Here is an 18652-nt window from a genome sequence, read left to right on the forward strand (position 1 = left end):
GAAAGATAGTCAGATTCTGGACACACAAACTTCATATAAACCTGGGTCTTCAGTGATTGTTGTCCAAGACTTATCACATTATCATCCCAGAACAATACTTTATTGGTGCATGATCTGTTATGTAAGGAGAGTTAGTTTACTCCACTAGTTAACTCATTTGGAACTTGCTGAGGGAGATTATCTACATAGCAGTAATGTCACATTGATTCAGATGGTCTGCAGATGTTTAACCATTGAGAAGAGAGTGATGCTCTGCAGGTTTTACTGAATCTGAGGGAGATGTACTAGAGGACAATTGTCCAGCCTCCTCCCTCAGGCTGAGAGGCTGTAGTGGTGGTGGGGGGAGAAGTGACGTCAGACTTGCCCTATTAAAGCCTGAGCTGGTAGCAGGTGCACAGAACATACTTCTAAAAGAGTAGTGATGCCAACACCGAACATCTCCGGATCTGCTGGGAAAAGCTTCAGAAGGGCTGTTTCTGAGCTTGATCCCAAGCAAGCTGAGGCTATCCTGGTAAGGGACATATTATCTTAGGTTCTTGTGCTGAATAGCTGTCTTTAAAGCTATCTGTAAAAGTCTTTATACCTGTTGCATTTTAGTATATATACCTGTTTGATGTGCTTAGTCATTATACTTTTTGAAGTGTCCTTGGTTGTTATACTTGTTGTGGTGTGTTTAGACTTTCTACCTGTTGTGTGTTTAATCTTAATACCTGTTGCTGAGTGTTTAGTCTTTCCACCTCTTGTGATGTGTTTTTTTGTCTTAATTGTTCTTGTGATGTGTGTGGTGTGTTTAGACTCTATCTGTTGTGGTGTGTTTAATCATTAATATTGTGATGTGTTTAGTCTTTATCCCCATTGTGATGTGTTTAGTCTTTATGACTGTTGTAGTGTATTTATACCTTTTTGTGGTGTATTTAACTTTATTCATAATGTGATTTGTTTAGTCTTTAAACATTTTGTGGTGTGTTTAGTCTTTAAACTTGTTGTGGTGTGTCTTTATACCTGTTGAGTCTATTTTCACATCTTGGTTTATACAGCTTCAGTTATGTGTTGTCATCCTAGGTAAATTTACAGCTTTAGTGACATTTTGGGAATAAAAGAAGTTCACAGTGTTATTGCTTTTTAACAATATACACTAGTCACTAACAAACCAATATGCCACTTATGAATTGTTATTAGGCATAGAATAACAATGAATTTAGGAACAGAATTAGAAAAGCAATAATACTGGAATACAAATTGCCTTATACCAATAATATACAGGGGAAAATAGTTCTCATGTTATTCTTACAATATAATTTAGACATACACATTTGTAGACAAATACAAGTTATTTTTCTTTTATTAGCCATGTGCACGGTAAGGAGACTACCTGTAATGACACTCAGTATGGTTACAGACAGGAAATATTCTATCTGATAAGCACCTGAAATTCTTATACATATATTTCAGAACGTTACTAATAGCACTTTTATATAACAAATTTAGTTTGTATTCTATCGATTCGTATTGTAATACAATACTAATATAGTCAGAAATATTAAGACTCTACTGTAATAAAATGGTACATGGGGGTTTATTACAACGCGGCACTCAGTGTCTAGATTAGCAGAATTACTGTAAGGAGATACATATGTTTAAGATTATTTTATTAACAACATAATACATTCTAATTTCTTGTCATTGCATATTTCTATATAGAGAACACAGACCTCTTATTTTTAGCAGTGTCAAGGTTTCATTTATAGTATGAATTTGCTTTAAATGTATAACAAGACTTTTTGGATAAATAACACAGTGAGCCAAATGGAACCGATCTTTATAAAGAGACAAATAGGTATACAATGCGGGACATCTATCTCATAACACAGTTACACTGCTTATAATAAATTAAGCATCTATTAATTTATTTTAATCTAGCAGTACTTGTAAGACTGAAATTGGGTAGGTCCACTGTCCTCATATATAGCATCCAAAAAATGTTTGATGCTTTACAGAAAGGTCATCCAATTCAGCGATGGGAATTCACATTTTATATACAGTACACTAACATATAGAAAAATAGAATGAATTGTCTTCAATAAGAATTAAATGTTCCACGGAAAAGCAGTTATATTTAGATGATACACACATGCCATGTGTGAACTGGTTAGCCAATAATGAACCATCTATATGTAACTTTTTATTTTTTTCCAATGTGTAAATTAATCTTCCATCTGTCCTACTGGCTAACACAAGAGCAGTCTAAAATTACAAATGTCTGATCTGATACATATTATTAATAAATGTAAATGAACGTTTCCTGCTGAGCATCATGGCATTCAGGGGAGCCTTGAACCATTCTGATGCCTGAGGCAAAAACTGAAATGGCCTTTTGAGAAAATAAAATAAGTATTTGTATAATTGCAATATACATTACTGGACACACATGATGTCACTATTTTATTAATAGGTCTAACGTCAAGATAGCAATGACATATTTTGACGTGCACCTGTACTGTAGATTGGTGCTCCCAAAACCTGCTGCCTGAGATGGATACCTCTGTCTTATTTTATGCAATAATACTAGGGGGTAAATTTACTAAGATGGGAGTTCTATTTAAGAACTGATGTTGCCCATAGCAATCAATCAGATTCTACTTCTCATTTATATAGCACCTTCTAGAAGATAATACCTGGAATCTAATTGGTTGCTATGGGCAACAATACTTCTTAATAGAACTCCCATCTTAGTAAATTTACCCCTTGGAGTGGTAGGAATCCACCAATATATTACAATATACTGCTATGAGATACAAAGGGCTTCCTGTGATGCCTACTTCTAATACCCTCTACAAGTTTAGGCAAAACCCACTGACATTTTATACCAATGCCCTAAATGTTCTGGCAAACACATCTTTATAGTTCTTATATCTTATGTCTCTTCATCACTACCTGTGTAGGAGTCATATTAAGGTATTTTCCAAATTAAATGATCAACTTTTTTGTACAACTTTAAGTTCTAATATTTGTGCATTTACACAAAATTATATTTTATTAAAAGTTCTCCCTAGGGTAAAAAAAACGACCTTTAAACAATTTTTGCTTTCATGCATATTAGTTTCGGCTGAACAAACTAGTAACGTTTAGCACCCCAGACAGTCTCAAACATACTGTATGTTTTTCTTCTTTTTACTATTTAAACTAACAGAGCTAAGGCACTTTATTATCAATATCAACCATTGCAGACTACAGACGGCAGCCAGCTAGATTCTTCAAGTCTGGTCTGCATAGCCCACAGATTTATCTCATAGTTGCCCCCTCTCCTGGTCTGTCCGATAGACTCCCAGATTAGAGTGCCACCCCCCTAAGACAACAGGTAATGATCCTGCAAGGGAGCTTACATGCCTGAAAGATGGTAGGTGATGTGATCACTGAGTGGTCTAGGGCGTGATGGGGTAATTATCATTATCATGTGTTTTGCTCCATCTGTATGATGGTGAAAGAGGCATCAAATGACATGCACCCCTTCGGCTAATAACTCGCTTCTACACCTCCCAGAAGAGCTACAGTATGAGAAAAGCAGGCATGATAAATAGGCAACTATGATTTATTATAAACTTTTATAGAATTCAACATTTATTGATATGTCAGCGGACTAGAAGTCCAATATAACGGAGGACATTTTTAAAAGCTATAGCCCAAGTTACGGTTCTAAAGAAAAGGACGTTATTAGCTGCATAAGTAATTTGTGTAATGTTAAGCCCCTTCTCTATATGTGTTTCACCGAGACTCTCTAGGCTCCAGGGTGTTAGTCCATGCACCCCACAAGCTGTATGCACGTGTCACCCCTAGTTATGGTTGTGTCTAAATGGGACAGGGGGGAGAGTATGCATTCACCACCCTCATTCTCATTATCATTGCCCATTAAATCTCCTTCTCAGTATTCTCATAATTTCCATATCAATATGTTCCCTTCATAATTATCCCTATCCTGTCCCTCTTAATATTATCCTCCTCACAAATCACCCCCCCTTCAGACAGCTCAAACACAGTAGGTACTATCTTCCTCCATCTTCCCCACCCTGTTCTTATTGCCCTCTTTAAAATAGAGTTACTCCATCATTAAATCATATCCACAATGCTTAAAGAAAACAAAAAGAATTTGCTCTGCATATAATTCAATACTGTACAATAATACCAGTGGGTAACCTAGGGAGAATGGGGCTGCAGCTATTAAGCACACTGAAAAGGGGTGTATGGTGGGGATCGGTATGAATGACCGGCGGACCTATGGTCGGCGGTTCAAATCCTGACGCTGCAACACCGACAGGAGTGAAAATCCCGATCGGTAAGTATTCGAACTGAACCTAACCCTTTCCCCCCACTAACCCTAACCCTCCCTTAGGGGTGCCTAACCCTAACCTCCCCCCAAGTGCCTAAACCTAACCACCCCTGTAAGTGCCTAAATTTAACCCCCCCCTTTCCCCGCAGCCTAAACCTAAGTCCACCGGGGGGTGCCTAACCCTAACCTCCCCCTGGGGGTGCCTAACCCTAACCCCTCCTTTCCCTAGCCTAACCCTCCCGGGGGGGTGCCTTACCCTAAGTCCCCCCGGGAGCCCTGAAACCTAACCCTCCCCCCCGCGGTTGTCCACGCCCGCCGCCCGGCATGCCTTTGTTCGGTATGCCGGGCGTCGGGCTCCCTGCGTAGGGGTAATGATAGGCGTCGGGACCGACGGCTTCCTGACTGCATCTCGTATGGAGGTCTCAGCTGTGCTTTAATATACTTCTTAGTGTAGACTTTCATTCCTTCAGTCTTAAGGCGCACATCCACTACCCGATTAAACACAGCGATTGAACGATAATGACATCGTTATCGTTCAATCGCTCCTTAATCGGACATAAATCGGGCATGCAAACGACCAGGAATGCGTGATCCCGCTGGTCGTTTTTGACATCTATCATCGCCCGAACATGCTGGTCAATCTGCCGATAACGACAGATTGGTCATGTTCGGGGATGAGGGAGGGTGCCTGCACTGAATGACTGATCGTTCAGTGCAGGCACAGCACAGACTGTGAAAAGACTGCATTATTACAATGTCGTAATCAAACAGCCGTTTCACAGTCTGCTAGTGGATGTGCCCCTTAATACTTCATGTGTGCACTTAATATATTAGAGTTTCTCTAATCCAGTCATTAGGACCCCTAATGATTCATATTTTCCAGGCCACTTAATACAACTGGGTACTGTCAATTGTCACATTTTAAGGATCCCCAGGTGACCCAGAAAACATGAACTATTTGAGGTCCTGTCTCCTGAGGGCCGAGTTTGAGAACCACTGTATTATAGCACTGTAAAAAAATAGAACATCTTTGTTTGTATGATCAATTTGCTGCCACACTTAAATCACCCATACATACAATGTTCTTTACCTGTGATGCAGTCTTCTGAGATGAAGTCACACAAACATCAGTAAAGCATACAACATTTCCTATTAGAACTTTGTGACTAATCGGCACAAATAAACTCATGATCTACTCAAACTAAGGCCCTCATTCAGAGCCGCTCGTTAGCGGCAGTACGCTCGTTCCGAGCGATGTTTGCACATCTGCGCATGCGTACGGATTTTAGTACGCATGCGCGAACCAGTCAGTGCGGCCGAAAATCGTTGGTACGCAATATAGCGAGGGCCTGCTATTTTGAGTGACAGAATGAGGCGTATGTGGGTGGTAACAGGGGAAGGTGCTTGAAAACGGGGAGTGGAGATCCGATCGCAGGCGTGCTTAAAGGTCAAAACGGGCGTTTTAAGGGAGTGCATAATTAATTCAGCAGCGTCATTGACCACGTCACTGGGTTATTTTATAGCCAGAACTGCTCGCAAATTTGTGGTAGCAAAAACCAACCACAAGAATAGCGAGCAGTTCATACGCTGGTCGATGTACTCGATTAATCTAATAAATAGCGGACATGACGTATGGTGCGAGCGGCCAGGGGGCGTTTTTAACAAATAAACGAGCGTATGTTTTGCACGCTCGTTCAGACTTAGAGGTGTGAACAGACTGCAATGTGCGTACGGATCATTTGAATAGCCACCCCTTGTTTTTGAACGAACGAACGCAAATAGCGTACGGCTCTGAATGAGGGCCTAAAGTCCACTGGCTAAGTGACAGCACACATTTCCCAGCACCAGCAGGCCTCACTCTGTTTGCCTCCAAAGCTTTTGTTTACAGTGCATGGGCAGACCAGAGTTTGCGCATATTTCTGTCCTATGCTGAGTTGTACGGAACTCAGGACCAGATTCAGCTTGGATCGCAACTGCATCTGTGAATCCTGGTGGAACGCAGCAGCTAATATATGCAGATGCAGCCACAACCTTATCCGGGCACAGAGACGCCCCCTGCTGCCCTCTCCTCTGTATGCGCACACCTTGACCAGCGTACACATAGGGAACATCGGCCACCGTCGACCAATTGCGGCTAGTCTGACCTGTCCCGCTTGTAGACGTACAGCCTCCCCCCCCGGTTCTGCATGTGATTCAGAACCAGAACCAGACCCTTTCCAAGGGCAAAATTTACTAAGCGGCGGTCTGACGGCGGGTTCTATTCTATTCTAAACCCCGGAGGTTTGGTGTCGGGTTCTACTCTGTTCTAAACCCCAGCGGTTTGGTGGTGGGTTCTCTTCTATTCTAAACCCCGGGGGTTTGGTGGCGGTTTTAAAGCGGTTTCTAAATGACAGCCATGTTCTATTCTATTCTAAAATGTGTTTTGACTGTGGTTTGGCGGCGGTTTTGCTATCTGCATATTTACTAAGTCCAAAACCGCTGCAAAACTGCCATCAAAACACATTTTAGAATAGAATAGAACAGGGCTGTCATTTAGAAACCGCTGCAAAACCGCCACCAAACCCACGGGGTTTAGAACAGAATAGAACCCGCTGTCAAACCACCGCTTAGTAAATTGTGCCCTTTATCTGTATTCTTTAGCTGTATGATAGAAACAATAACTCTGCTCTACAGCACCACTCAGTGGCAGGACATCACAACTGTATTTTAGAGCCAACCACTAGATTTACATTTCAATAGTTTGGAGGCTGAAAACTGAAACCACAAGTGATGTATTTGCGAAGTTCCACGATGTAGGCAGTTTAGAGCAAACTGCCAGAAAAATGGCATATAGTTTATAAATGGCCCTAACATGCAAGGCACTACACAAGTTTAGTGAACTCTCTCACCTTGTCTCACTGACTGTCATTTTTACCTTCACAGTCTCCTCGCTTCTTGGGCAGAAGGCAAAGTTTAATAGAAGATGCCCGGAAGGAACGGGAAGCAGCGGCGGCGGCTGCAGAGGCGGCAGAGTGCACAGAATCCCTGGTATTTGAGGAGAAGGATGGGAAGGCCATTGTCAACCTGCTCTTCTCCCTCAAGGGAAACAAACCTTCCTCCTTATCCCGCACTCTGAAAGTGTTTGAGGTAAGAAGCCAAAAGTAACAGACAATACGCAGAATCACCAGCCTGTGGTGGAAATAAAACGGTGCAAACACAAAGTATTGAACAACATGTGGGTTGTATGTGCTGCATTTGATGAAAACGACCTACTCATAGTTGTTATCATTATTATTATTACCAGTGATATATATAGCGCACAAATATTCTGCAGCGCTTTACAGAGAATATTTGGCCATTCACATTAGTCCCTGCCCCAGTGGAGCTTACAATCTATGGCCCTCATTCAGAGCCGCTCGTTAGCGGCCGTACGCTCGTTCCGAGCGATGTTTGCACATCTGCGCATGCGTACGGTTTTTAGTACGCATGCGCGAACCAGTCAGTGCGGCCGAAATTCATTGGTACGCAATATAGCGAGTGCCTGCTATTTTGATTGACAGAATGAGGCGTATGTGGGTGGTAACAGGGGAAGGTGCTTGAAAATGGGGAGTGGAGATCCGAACGCAGGCGTGCTTAAAGGTCAAAACGGGCGTTTTATGGGTGTGGATATTTAAAACAGCAGCGTCATTGTTCACGTCACTGGGTTATTTTATAGCCAGAACTGCTCGCAAATTTGTGGTAGCAAACACCAACCACAAGAATAGCGAGCAGTTCATACGCTGGTCGATGTACTCGATTAATCTAATAAATAGCGGACATGACGTAGGATGCGAGCGGCCAGGGGGCGTTTTTAAGAAATAAACGAGCGTATGTTTTGCTCGCTCGTTCAGACTTAGAGGTGTGAACAGACTGCAATGTGCGTACGGATCATTTGAATAGCCACCCCTTGTTTTTAAACGAACGACCGCAAATAGCGAACGGCTCTGAATGAGGGCCAATATTCCCTGTAGAAAAGGAAAGAAAGTACTCTCTTTTTCTTCTTCAGGGTCCATAGGGCTCCACAGGGAGACAATGGGGTGTAGGTGGTACTTGGAGGACCAGACACCAGCAGCAAAGCTTTCTCTGTCCCAGGATGCTCTGGTCCTTTCCCCTATACCCCGCCCAAGGCCTGAAGGCAACTCAGTGTCGTTGGTGTCCGGCAGGAGCTGGATTGCAGTTATACAGTGGGGCTGCTTTTAAGCAGCCCAAGCTTTATTTTATGATTTATTTATTTTTTTTTATTTACTGTAACAGTCCTCTGGACGCCTGCACTGCTGCTCCATCACCCCTCCGAGGGGCCTCAACTCCAGGTATAGGCTAGGTACTCTCGGCGGGGCTCCAGGGGGGACTTAACTAGCAGGGCTCCTCGGACCCCAGACTGCAGCCGGGTCTCAAGGGGACAGGTAAGGTGGGAACCCACATCTATGTGCAGTCTTAGGATACAGACTGGAGGTGCTCATGTAGATACAGGTTCGTCCGGGCCTCCAGGGCACAACTTTTACTGGCACAGGGGATAGCTGAGGCCAGGGACCCGGTGGTTGATATCAGCACAGGGGAGACAGTCCTCTCCCTGCGGCCCCTCCCCCCAGTTCACGGCGCCATTCCGCTGCAGTCTTGCTGCCCCTGAGCTGCTCCTCCCTCACCCTCCGCCCCCTCAGAGACTCACAGTGGCCATTTTCTGCAACAGCCACAGGTCTCCGGGAACGTTGGGTCCAGTCTGTATACCTCTCCTTGGAGCCAGGTTATACAGCGCTATTTAATACCAGCCACTGCAGTCCGTGTAGTTGAATTTAGTGCCCACTGCAGGTATATTGTATATTCAGCTTTGTATGTGACTTGTGCTAGCGCTGCTGTCTTTTTATATTTCTCAACTGTCAGCTTATACTTTTCCCTTTCTTTCACTATAACCCTGGAATACTGAGGTATAGGAGGTTCACTGTACCTCACATCTACTTACATTTGTGAGGGCTGTCACATACTGTATATCTGTGTTGTGCTCTGCACTGTGCCATATTGTACATATATCTGTGTTGCTCACTACATTGTGCCAGATTGTGTGCTATACTATCCTTGCCGCTATGTCTGGCAAAGGCAAGAGTAACCTGCAGGCTACTGCTCCTATTCTTGTAAGTTCTGCTTAGCAGGTTTAGCTTCAGGAGATCTCATTCAAGATGGTCTATGTGCATCTTGTTATACTGCAACCGGCCCATTGGCCATTGAGCCTCTCCTCAGGAACCCCCCATGGTTACTTTTTCACAGGTGTTGGCAAAAATTGCAGACCACCTAGCAGTCCCTGTGGTAGTTCCCCCTATGGGATGGCTACAACAGGTTCTCCCTGAAAATCCAGTGCCTCCTTTGCCTCCTCCATGGGTAGATGTACTTTCTACCACAGTACAGAGTCTGGCGGCCTTCCCACCTCTACAGCCTTTCAACAAATGTTCCCAAAGGAGAAACCCTTACCTAGTAAAACTACTAAGCGTGCTGTGTTATCTTCCCAGTCCACCCAGCTATCAGATTCTGAGTTATCGTCTGGGGAGGCAGAAGATGCAGACCTCTCTCACTCTGACTCTAACTCCCTCTTGGGGGAGGAGGAGCCCCGTCTAAATTGAATATTCTTGCACTAGTGAGAGCTGTAAAATCAATTATTCAAATTGAAGATACAGAACTCATTCCTAAGGCAAAAGAGCCTCTTTAAACGACAGAAGGTAGTTTTGCCGGAGTTTCCTCACTCTGAACAGCTATCTGATCTAATGAGTGAAGCATTGAATATGCCGAATGAAAAGTTTCAGCTGCCTAAATGCTTGATTTCTTTTTACCCTATTCCAGCTACAGATTGCACTAAATGGGAAGTTCTCCCTACCGGAGACTCCCATGTGACACGCCTGGTTAAGAACTCTACTTTATCTATCCATACAGCAACCTTCTTAAAGGAGACTACGGATAGAAGGATTGAAGCTATTATTCGTCGTGCTATGGCTATGGCCTGGGTGGCAAAAGCCATTTAGAGTTGGGCAGAGGCCCTAGAAGACACATTTCCCTCTGATGCTTCTCGGGAACAGCTGTCCTACATCTCTCACATTAGTGATGCAGCCTCCTATTTAGGAGAGGCAGCTTTGGATACTGGTCTCCTAGCTTCCAAATCATCTGCTACTTCCATGGTAGCCCGCTGTATAACTTGGCTTTGGTCATGGAAGGCAGATTCAAACTCTAAAAAGGCTTTGGAATCTCTGCCTTATTCTGGGAAGATTTTGTTTGGCCCAGAATTGGACAAGATTGTGACTACCTTGGCAGCTTCTAAGATGGTGTTCTTGCCCTCTGCATCTACTATGAAGCCTTGGATGTCATCCTTTCGTACCCAGGGAAAGGCTAAAGGTCAGTCCTTTCCACGGCAGTTGGCATCCACAAAGGCCTCCAATCCTAAGACCAAACAGGCTTGGGTTACTAGATATCCAGCTACCAAATCTGAGGACAAGCCTTCAGCCTGATGGGGTGGGCATCACCCTGGGGGCTCCCAGGGTGGGAGGCCAACTTCTTCAGTTCGCCCAGTTCTGGTGTCAGACCACCTCAGATGCCTGGGTACAAGAAGTGGTCTCTCACGGGTACGCTCTCTCATTCCTGAGGCAGCCCCCCAGCAGTTCTTTTGCATAGGCCCTCCATCAGACCCAAGCAAAGCCCTGCTCCTCCAGAAGGCCATTCAGTCCTCGCTGCACTCGGGGGTAATAATTCTGGTCCCGTCATCACAGCAAGGGGTGGGTTACTACTCTACTCTTTTCTTGGTTCATAAGCCCAACGGGTCTCATCGGCCTATCCTCAACCTCAGCTCTCTGAAGAAATTTATCAGGGTGCCCAGGTTTTGTATGGTAACCCTACACTCTATTGTCCTGGCTATGGAGACTTTATGGTGTCTCTGGACATTCAGGATGCTTACCTACATGTCCCTATAAAGCCCTCTCATCAGCGATATCTCTGTTTTTTTGTCCTACAGCAACATTACCAATTTCAAGCACTGCCTTTTGGGCTTTCTACAGCTCCTTGGGTCTTTACCAAGTTCATGGCAGTTATGGCGGCCCATCCTCATCGTCAGGGGATAAGATTGCTCCCATACTTGGACCATCTCGTGCTCTTAGCAAGGTGTCCAGAGGTCCACCTCCACCACCATCTACAGGTAACCATTGCCTTTTTACAAATGCACAGCTGGCTGATCAACTGGAAGAAGTCTTCCCTAACCCCTTCTCAAGGAATGGTGCATCTGGGAGCCTTCCTGGATTCTCAGACTCAGAGAATCTTCCTGACAGCAGACATAACCTCCGCGCTACAGCACCGAGTGTCAATTCACTCTGCAATGCAGACCTTGGGACTCATGGTGTCCACCTTCGACATGGTGGAGTATGCTCACTTCCACTCCAGGCCCCTACAACACCAGATCCTCTCCAGGTGGAATGGGCTGCCCCATCTGATCAGATCCCAGATGATGGGCCTCTTTCCAGAGGTTCGCCTGTCCCTCTCCTGGTGGCTACAGATGTCCCACTTAAACAAGTGTTGCCCCTTTTGGATCCTGGAATAGGTACTCCTCACCACAGGGGTGGGGCGTGACCAGCCAGCACTCCTTCCAAGGATGCTGGACGCCAACTGAGACGATCTTAGTAATCAACATCCTAGAACTTGGAGCCATCTACAGAGCCCACACTCTGGCTCAGGATATTCCTTAGGGCTGGCCAGTAGAAGAACTGTACAGTCCAACAACGCTAAGGCAGTGGCCTACATCAATCACCAGGGAGGCACTCGAAGTTGGACAGCAATGGCAGAAGTGTCACACATTCCCACATGGGCTGAACGCCATCTCCCAGCCATCTCCGCAGTGTTCATCCCAGGGATTCTCAATTGGGAAGTGTATTTCCTCAGCGACGTGCATGCAGGGGAGTTGTCTGTACACCTAGAAGTCTTTCATCTCCTGGTGGACAAATGGGGTCTACCAGATATGGACCTCATGGCCTCACGACAAAACCACAAGCTTCTAGTGTACGGGTCCAGGACAAGGGTCCCTGAAACAGCCTTCATGGACGCATTGTCTGTGAAGTGGACATTCCATTTGGCATACCTCTTCTCTCCAGGCTCCCTTCTTCCTTGGGTTCTTTGGAAGTTGGGGTCACAGTCCTGTTGGTAGATTTGGATTGGCCCAGACGGCATTGGTATTCTGATCTTCAGAGTCTCTCCATAGACGCTCCTCTCCAACTTCACCAATCAGGGTCCCTGTCTACATCTGGACCTGGCCGTGTCTGTTCTTGATGGCATGGCTCTTGATACATCCCTCCTAAGGTCTAAAGGGTTTTCTAGCTCTGTGATCCAGATCATGCTCAGAGCACGTAAGCCAGCCTCTGCCCGAATTTATCACCTGGCCTGGCATACATATTTCCAGTGGTGTGCTACCAGAAACTATGACACTCAGGTTTTTAGGGTTTCTAGAATCCTTACCTTTCTTCAAGCTGGATTGGATCTCGGACTCCATCGGGCCTCTCTGCAAGAGCACATCTCTTCTCTGTCCATCTGGTTCCAGTGCAGAATTGTTCCACTGCCGGATGTTCACACCTTCCTGCAGGGTATTCTCCATATACAACCTCCTTTTGTCCCTCCTGTGGCTCCATGGGATTTGTCAGTGATTCTCCACGCACTTCAGGAACCTCCATTTGAACTTCTGGACTCAGTAGATGTTAAATGGCTCACTTCAAAGACTCTTTTTCTTCTGGCTATTGCGTCTACCCATAGGGTATCGAATTTAGGGGCGCTCTCCTGATGCTCCCCATTTCTGATCTTTCATCAGGACAGGGCTTTTCTTTGAACGTGCCCTGGCTTTCTTCCCAAGGTGGTCTCTCATTTTCACCTTAATGAGGAAATTGTAGTTCCGGCTTTCCAATCACCAGACCTTTCAGCAGGTGAGGCCTCCTTGGATGTGGTAGGTGCTCTGAGGATCTATGTGGATCATACTTTTTCCATCAGGAAAACTGATTCCCTCCATATCCTATATGGATTCCACAAGAAGGGATGGCTAGCTAATAAAAAGACTCTGGCTGGATGGCTTCGCATGACTATCTCACAGGCTTATACGCAGGCTGGCCTTCCTGTGCAGGCTACAGCATCTGCTCATTCTACTCGCTCTGTGGTTCCCTCGTGGGCAGTCCACCGTGGCGCATCTGCTGAATAACTGTGCAAGGCAGCCATGTGGTCTTCTGTCCACACCTTTCTTAGGTTCTATGCCTTTAATACATTTGCCTCTCAGGATGCTTCTTTTGGACGCCGGGTTCTCCTCTCAGCTCAGGAGCATCCCCGCCCTTAAACAACTGCTTTGGGACATCCCATTGTCTCCCTGTGGAGCCCTATGGACCCTGAAGAAGAAAAGGAGAGTTATGGTAAATCTTACCTTTGTTAACTCTCTTTCTTCGAAGTCCATAGGGTCCATAGGGCACCCGCTCTGACGCACTTGGCTTCTATGGGTTTCTTCTTTTGGTGACTTGTTTCCTTCTCTGTGTGAGAGTGTGATTCCTCAGTGTACCAGTCTTTCAAAAACAATTAAAAACAGGCACTTATATCACAACAAAATATACACCAGAGAGTGGACACAACCTATATAAATAAATAATATAATCGGAGGTACCAATACCTAAATTCAAGATAGACCAACCCTAATTTATGCTGATGTAACTAAAGCCAAGGTGATGATTTTGTCAGTATGTATAATATGCTGCATAAAAGGGAAAATATCCCTGCATGTATTAAACAAACACAATCCAACCACAAACAAATAGCAGCTCATTAAATTATACATCCATCTAATGCTGGGCAAAAACTATACAATTATCTGTCAGATATCTGTCCAATCTGGCTGGTTGGAATGAAAACCTGGTAATGTATGGGAGCAAGTGACAGTCGATCATATGGTTTTAAACACTGGAAAACGGACAAAAAACAATTGTTCAAATTGGTTAAATTTGTGTTGTCTGAACGGCCATTTTGGGCTATTTTCCAGTGTTTATGAGCAAATGGTCGATTGTCATTGGACAGATATCTGACAGATGTCAGATATATATATATGCCCATATATATATTATAGACGTATATTATATGCCCAGCTTAACTGTGAAAGTTAGAAAATCTGCATTCCACCACTCAAAGACGTATTGACATAGACATGTAACAGGTGATATGCTAAAGGCTGCAGTGTATTCAGAGGAAAGAAAACAAACAGATAATCAGATCATAAATCCGGACAGTATTAGTCCACAGATAGTTATATATCAGTCGTCTCAAATTGTTTTTTTTTCCTGCACCTATAAAGTGAAATATATATCCAGACCTTGTACATAAATAATGAAAACTCTTTTCAGCAGTCAATTGCAAATAAATATGAATCACTGGTCTGGATTACTTATAATCTCTGCATTATTCATTGCGTGGTGAGGGCAATTATTTAAATATCACAGTTAAGGTACATACACACTAGACGATATTTTAAACGATTCACCTGATTTCAATGCATCGGAATGACAAATCGTGTAAAATATGTCCAAATCGTGAGTGTCCACTCACGATGTCAATACGCGTACCCGCTGGTCGTACACGAGTGATGTCAGTAGGGTCGCCCACAAATGGCAGGCGTTCCTTCAGGAACGCCTCCGTTTGTCCAGCCACCCCCCCTCCCCGCCTACAAAACGGGGAGAGCTGTCGATCAACATTGACAGCCGCTTGTGAGCGCATAGCGCTTGCGTGTGGGCCTGAATGAGGTCCCGTGTCTATGCCTGTATGATATGTCGTTTGGATCCGCATACGATGTTTGCAGGCATGGATCAGGGACATCCGTGCTGCAAGCATGAAGACAGAGATGCATGGACAGATCTCCATCCGTGCATCTGTGTCTTAAAAATTAATATCCTCTGAAAAAAAAAAAAACTGCGTGGCCCCCCAAAAGAACAACTAGCCCCGGGCTTAGTGATCCAGTGCTGGTTGTGCAAAATACAGGGTCCCCCTTGATTTAAGCACAACCAGCACTGGGCTCTGATCCGGTCCTGGTTTTGGAAATAGTGGAAAAAAATGTGTAGGGTTTCTCTGTATTATGCAGAACCAGCACCAGACTTTTTCAAGCGGGGGGGCTAATGCCACAGCCAGGGGAGCCCCTTCACCGGGTCCCTCAGCCGAAGCATCAACCCTGACCGCTAGTCAGCCCAGGCCGGGTATCCCTGAGGACCCCCCAATAAAGAGGTACCCCTCTCCAGGCACCCCAGGCCTAGGCTGATAACCTGGGGCTATCCCCGGCACCCCTGGAGCAATGGGTGCTGGGTTGATAGTGGAGTGTGGAGTAAAAAAATAGCTTCAATAATATTGTCTTTTGCTGTGGAACTAGAGGTCCCAGCAAGCCTTCTCCACATGCTGGTACTTGGAGAACCACAAGTACCAGCATGCGGAGCATTACGGGCACGTGGGTACCTGTAGTTCCACAGCAAAATAAATATTTTAAAAACACGGTACTTCCCGAATGAGAGCTCAGCGGCGAGATTTCACTATGGAAACCCTGCCGCTGAGTGCTGATTGGTTGAAAAAGGCGAGCTTTCCGCCTCTCAGTCAATGAGCGGTTCCCACCGCAAAGGTAACTTAAGGTTACTTTCGACTTCAATGGTGGGAACCGCTCATTGACTGATCCGTCCATGCATCTGTGTTTATTTTTTTATAGACAGATGCATGCATCATGGATATCCCTGATCCATGTAAGCATCTGTCTGCTATCCTGCATTATCTAATGATCAGCAAATCTTTAGATCGTGCACGATAGATCTTGTGACACATCGTGCACATCGTGTCCTGGAGTGCTGGGGAGCTGTCGGAGAGAGATGAAGGGAAATTGCTCACGATATTGCATCGTGAGCACATCGTCTAGTGTGTACACACCTTTAGTGTATCAGGTAAGTATTTAAAGGAATATTAACAGTTACTGTTCAGTATAGTATGGTGCAAGTGGCTGCTGTACCCCATATACCATTGTAGTTAATGGGGGATGAGCGGACCTGCCTGCTATACCCTGACAGTATGAAGAAAGATATTGGCAACTGCTGTTTGTCCAGCCTTCCTCACTGAGGGCTCTATTAACATTATTTTGACTAAAATAAAGTGAAAAAGAGTGTTTTCACACCTTTTCACATTATTTTAGCATCACCTGTAGTTATTACAGGGCAATTGGAGTAGAATTCGTAAAATTCTACTCCAACCCCTAAGTATCACTTATTATTAGTAATCAGATCGCATTTCCCATAATTGTAATGGGAAATGTGATCCGACCAGAGTGAGTTACTAAAAATAAAATGTGAAAAAAATACCTAGGGAAGCCCTGTGATAATAACGCCACCTGGAGGTGGCGTTATCCAGGTTCTCCCCCGGTTACCGGACTCCTGCTCCACTCTAACGGGGTGAGCAGAGCTGGGAGTCGGTCCCAGTAATCAGCTGTGTGGTCTAAACAGACTGCAAGTTGATCACTGCAAAAAAAAAGAAAAAAAAATTGTAAAATTTTTTTTTCACTTACCTGACTCCAGGGACCGGTGATCGGGCCTCCGGTGATGTCTCCCCTCCGGTCAGCTGGTCTCCCATACTGCACTGCGGCCCTGGTCATCAGGTGATCGGGTCCCGATGCAGTATGGGTTATCACCTGACCGGACGCATGGAGGACATCTCAAGGATTAATAGAGCGCTACTAGTATCAGTTGTGTATGATACAGTGTTGCAGTAATCTTATGTGATAAGTTAAAAATTGTATAGTGCAATACCTGTAATAAAAAATTATTAATAGGATGTTTGTAGCTCTTTTGCCGATTTGGGCAATTGCAAGAGGTCACTTGTGAGGGTTCCAATACAGCGCCAGTGGTGTGCCTCTCCGGTAAGGCAGGGGCTCTGATCTAACTCTCCCTATTGCTGCCTACCTTGCAGTGGTTCAGCGCACCTCTCCAGCTGGTTCCCTTCCGTGCAGGTCTTCCTTCTCCTTAGCGGGGATGGCGATCACTGCTGTGGTGATTATGCTGCGGTGACCGTGTGCCTGATGTGTGTGTTTAGACCAACGCGTTTCAGGCTGTATGCCCTTTTTCAAGGATAGTGATACTCAGTCTCTGTTTCCTTATATAGGTTTAAATCTTTATTTAATTGATATTTAAACTGGAAGTGATGAAACTTCCTCTTTAAAAAATGGTGGTAACCACATGTCAGTGTGTTAATGCCATTTTCATATGCACATAGAGAAAAAAATAAAAATGATTAAATACTGTGTTAAAAGTTTTTTTAGGTATTGCGCTATTGAATTAAGAATTATTTTTGAATAATGGACTGTAGTTTGATATTATTAAAATTCATTTAATGTGTTTTCATTTATAGCAATGCATTAATTTCTATGTCTATATTTAACCCTTTTGGGTGTAGAGTTTGCATGTTGAAAATCCATTCAGTGGCCTATTCATCAAAACATAATTATCACATGTGATAATTATGGTTTGAACTCGCTATTCAAACACAGTTTAGAACATACTTGCCTACTCTGCCTTGAGTCCCGGGAGGCTCCCGATTTTTCGGGTAACCCCCCCCCCCCTGGAAGAGTAGGCAGATCTCCCACATCCCGCCCACTTCCTAGTGAAGTGGGCAGGATGGTGAGATTTTCCAAGAAATTTGCTGGTCCGTAGAGAGGGGGCAGGGTTTAATTATGGAAATTGCGTAATTTAGCCCCAGCCCCTCCTCACGGACCCGCAAATAACAGGGATAAAGGGGCGGGGCCTAATGGCGCTGTAGTTTGGCCCCGCCACACTACGCTGAGAGCACCTGGTCCTCTCCCTCTTCCTCCGGAAATTACAACTTAAAAGTCAGTAAGCATGATTTAGGAGGCATTCATCATGCCTCCTGTTATAAACTATCACCTCTGAAAAACTGCTGTTTCATGTAAACAGCAGCCTGTGAAGGTTATCGGAGGCTGAACACCATCTTAGGGTAGTGTTCAGTAACGCCATCAAATTCCGAAAAAAATGCTTTTGCGGAACTTAATGATTGGTCCTGACACTTTTCACATGCTTTTGTAAAAAATAAGTGATGATGAATAGGCCCCTCAGTCTCCTTTCTTTTTAGATTTTCCACTATGTCTCCACCCCTCCAGTTGTTTGTTATTTTTTGTATTCCTACAAAGTTAATTTCTTTCGGATTTTTATCATGACATTCTAAAAAGTGTTTTGCTACACCGTGTGTCTGAAAACCTCTTCTTATGTTATATATGTGCTCTGTAATTCTTGTTTTGTTTTC

General features: G+C 44.5%; 1 protein-coding gene across 2 annotated transcripts in view; it reads left to right on the forward strand.

Moving 5' to 3' along the window:
* Positions 1-421: 421 nt before the first annotated feature.
* Positions 422-18652, forward strand: part of TH (tyrosine hydroxylase) — an 85311-nt gene continuing 67080 nt past the window's right edge. The window contains exons 1-2 of one of the 2 annotated variants that reach the window (XM_088458113.1): positions 422-517; positions 7241-7450. In XM_088458113.1, the coding sequence (XP_088314239.1) occupies positions 422-517; positions 7241-7450 (306 nt within the window). The remainder of the gene's footprint in view (positions 518-7240; positions 7451-18652) is intronic. The other variant, XM_088458114.1, reaches the window with a different exon arrangement.

Source organism: Taudactylus pleione, unplaced genomic scaffold, assembly GCF_031769625.1.
Source record: "Taudactylus pleione unplaced genomic scaffold, aTauple2 ptg000810l, whole genome shotgun sequence".
Classification (NCBI taxonomy): Eukaryota; Metazoa; Chordata; class Amphibia; order Anura; family Myobatrachidae; genus Taudactylus; species Taudactylus pleione.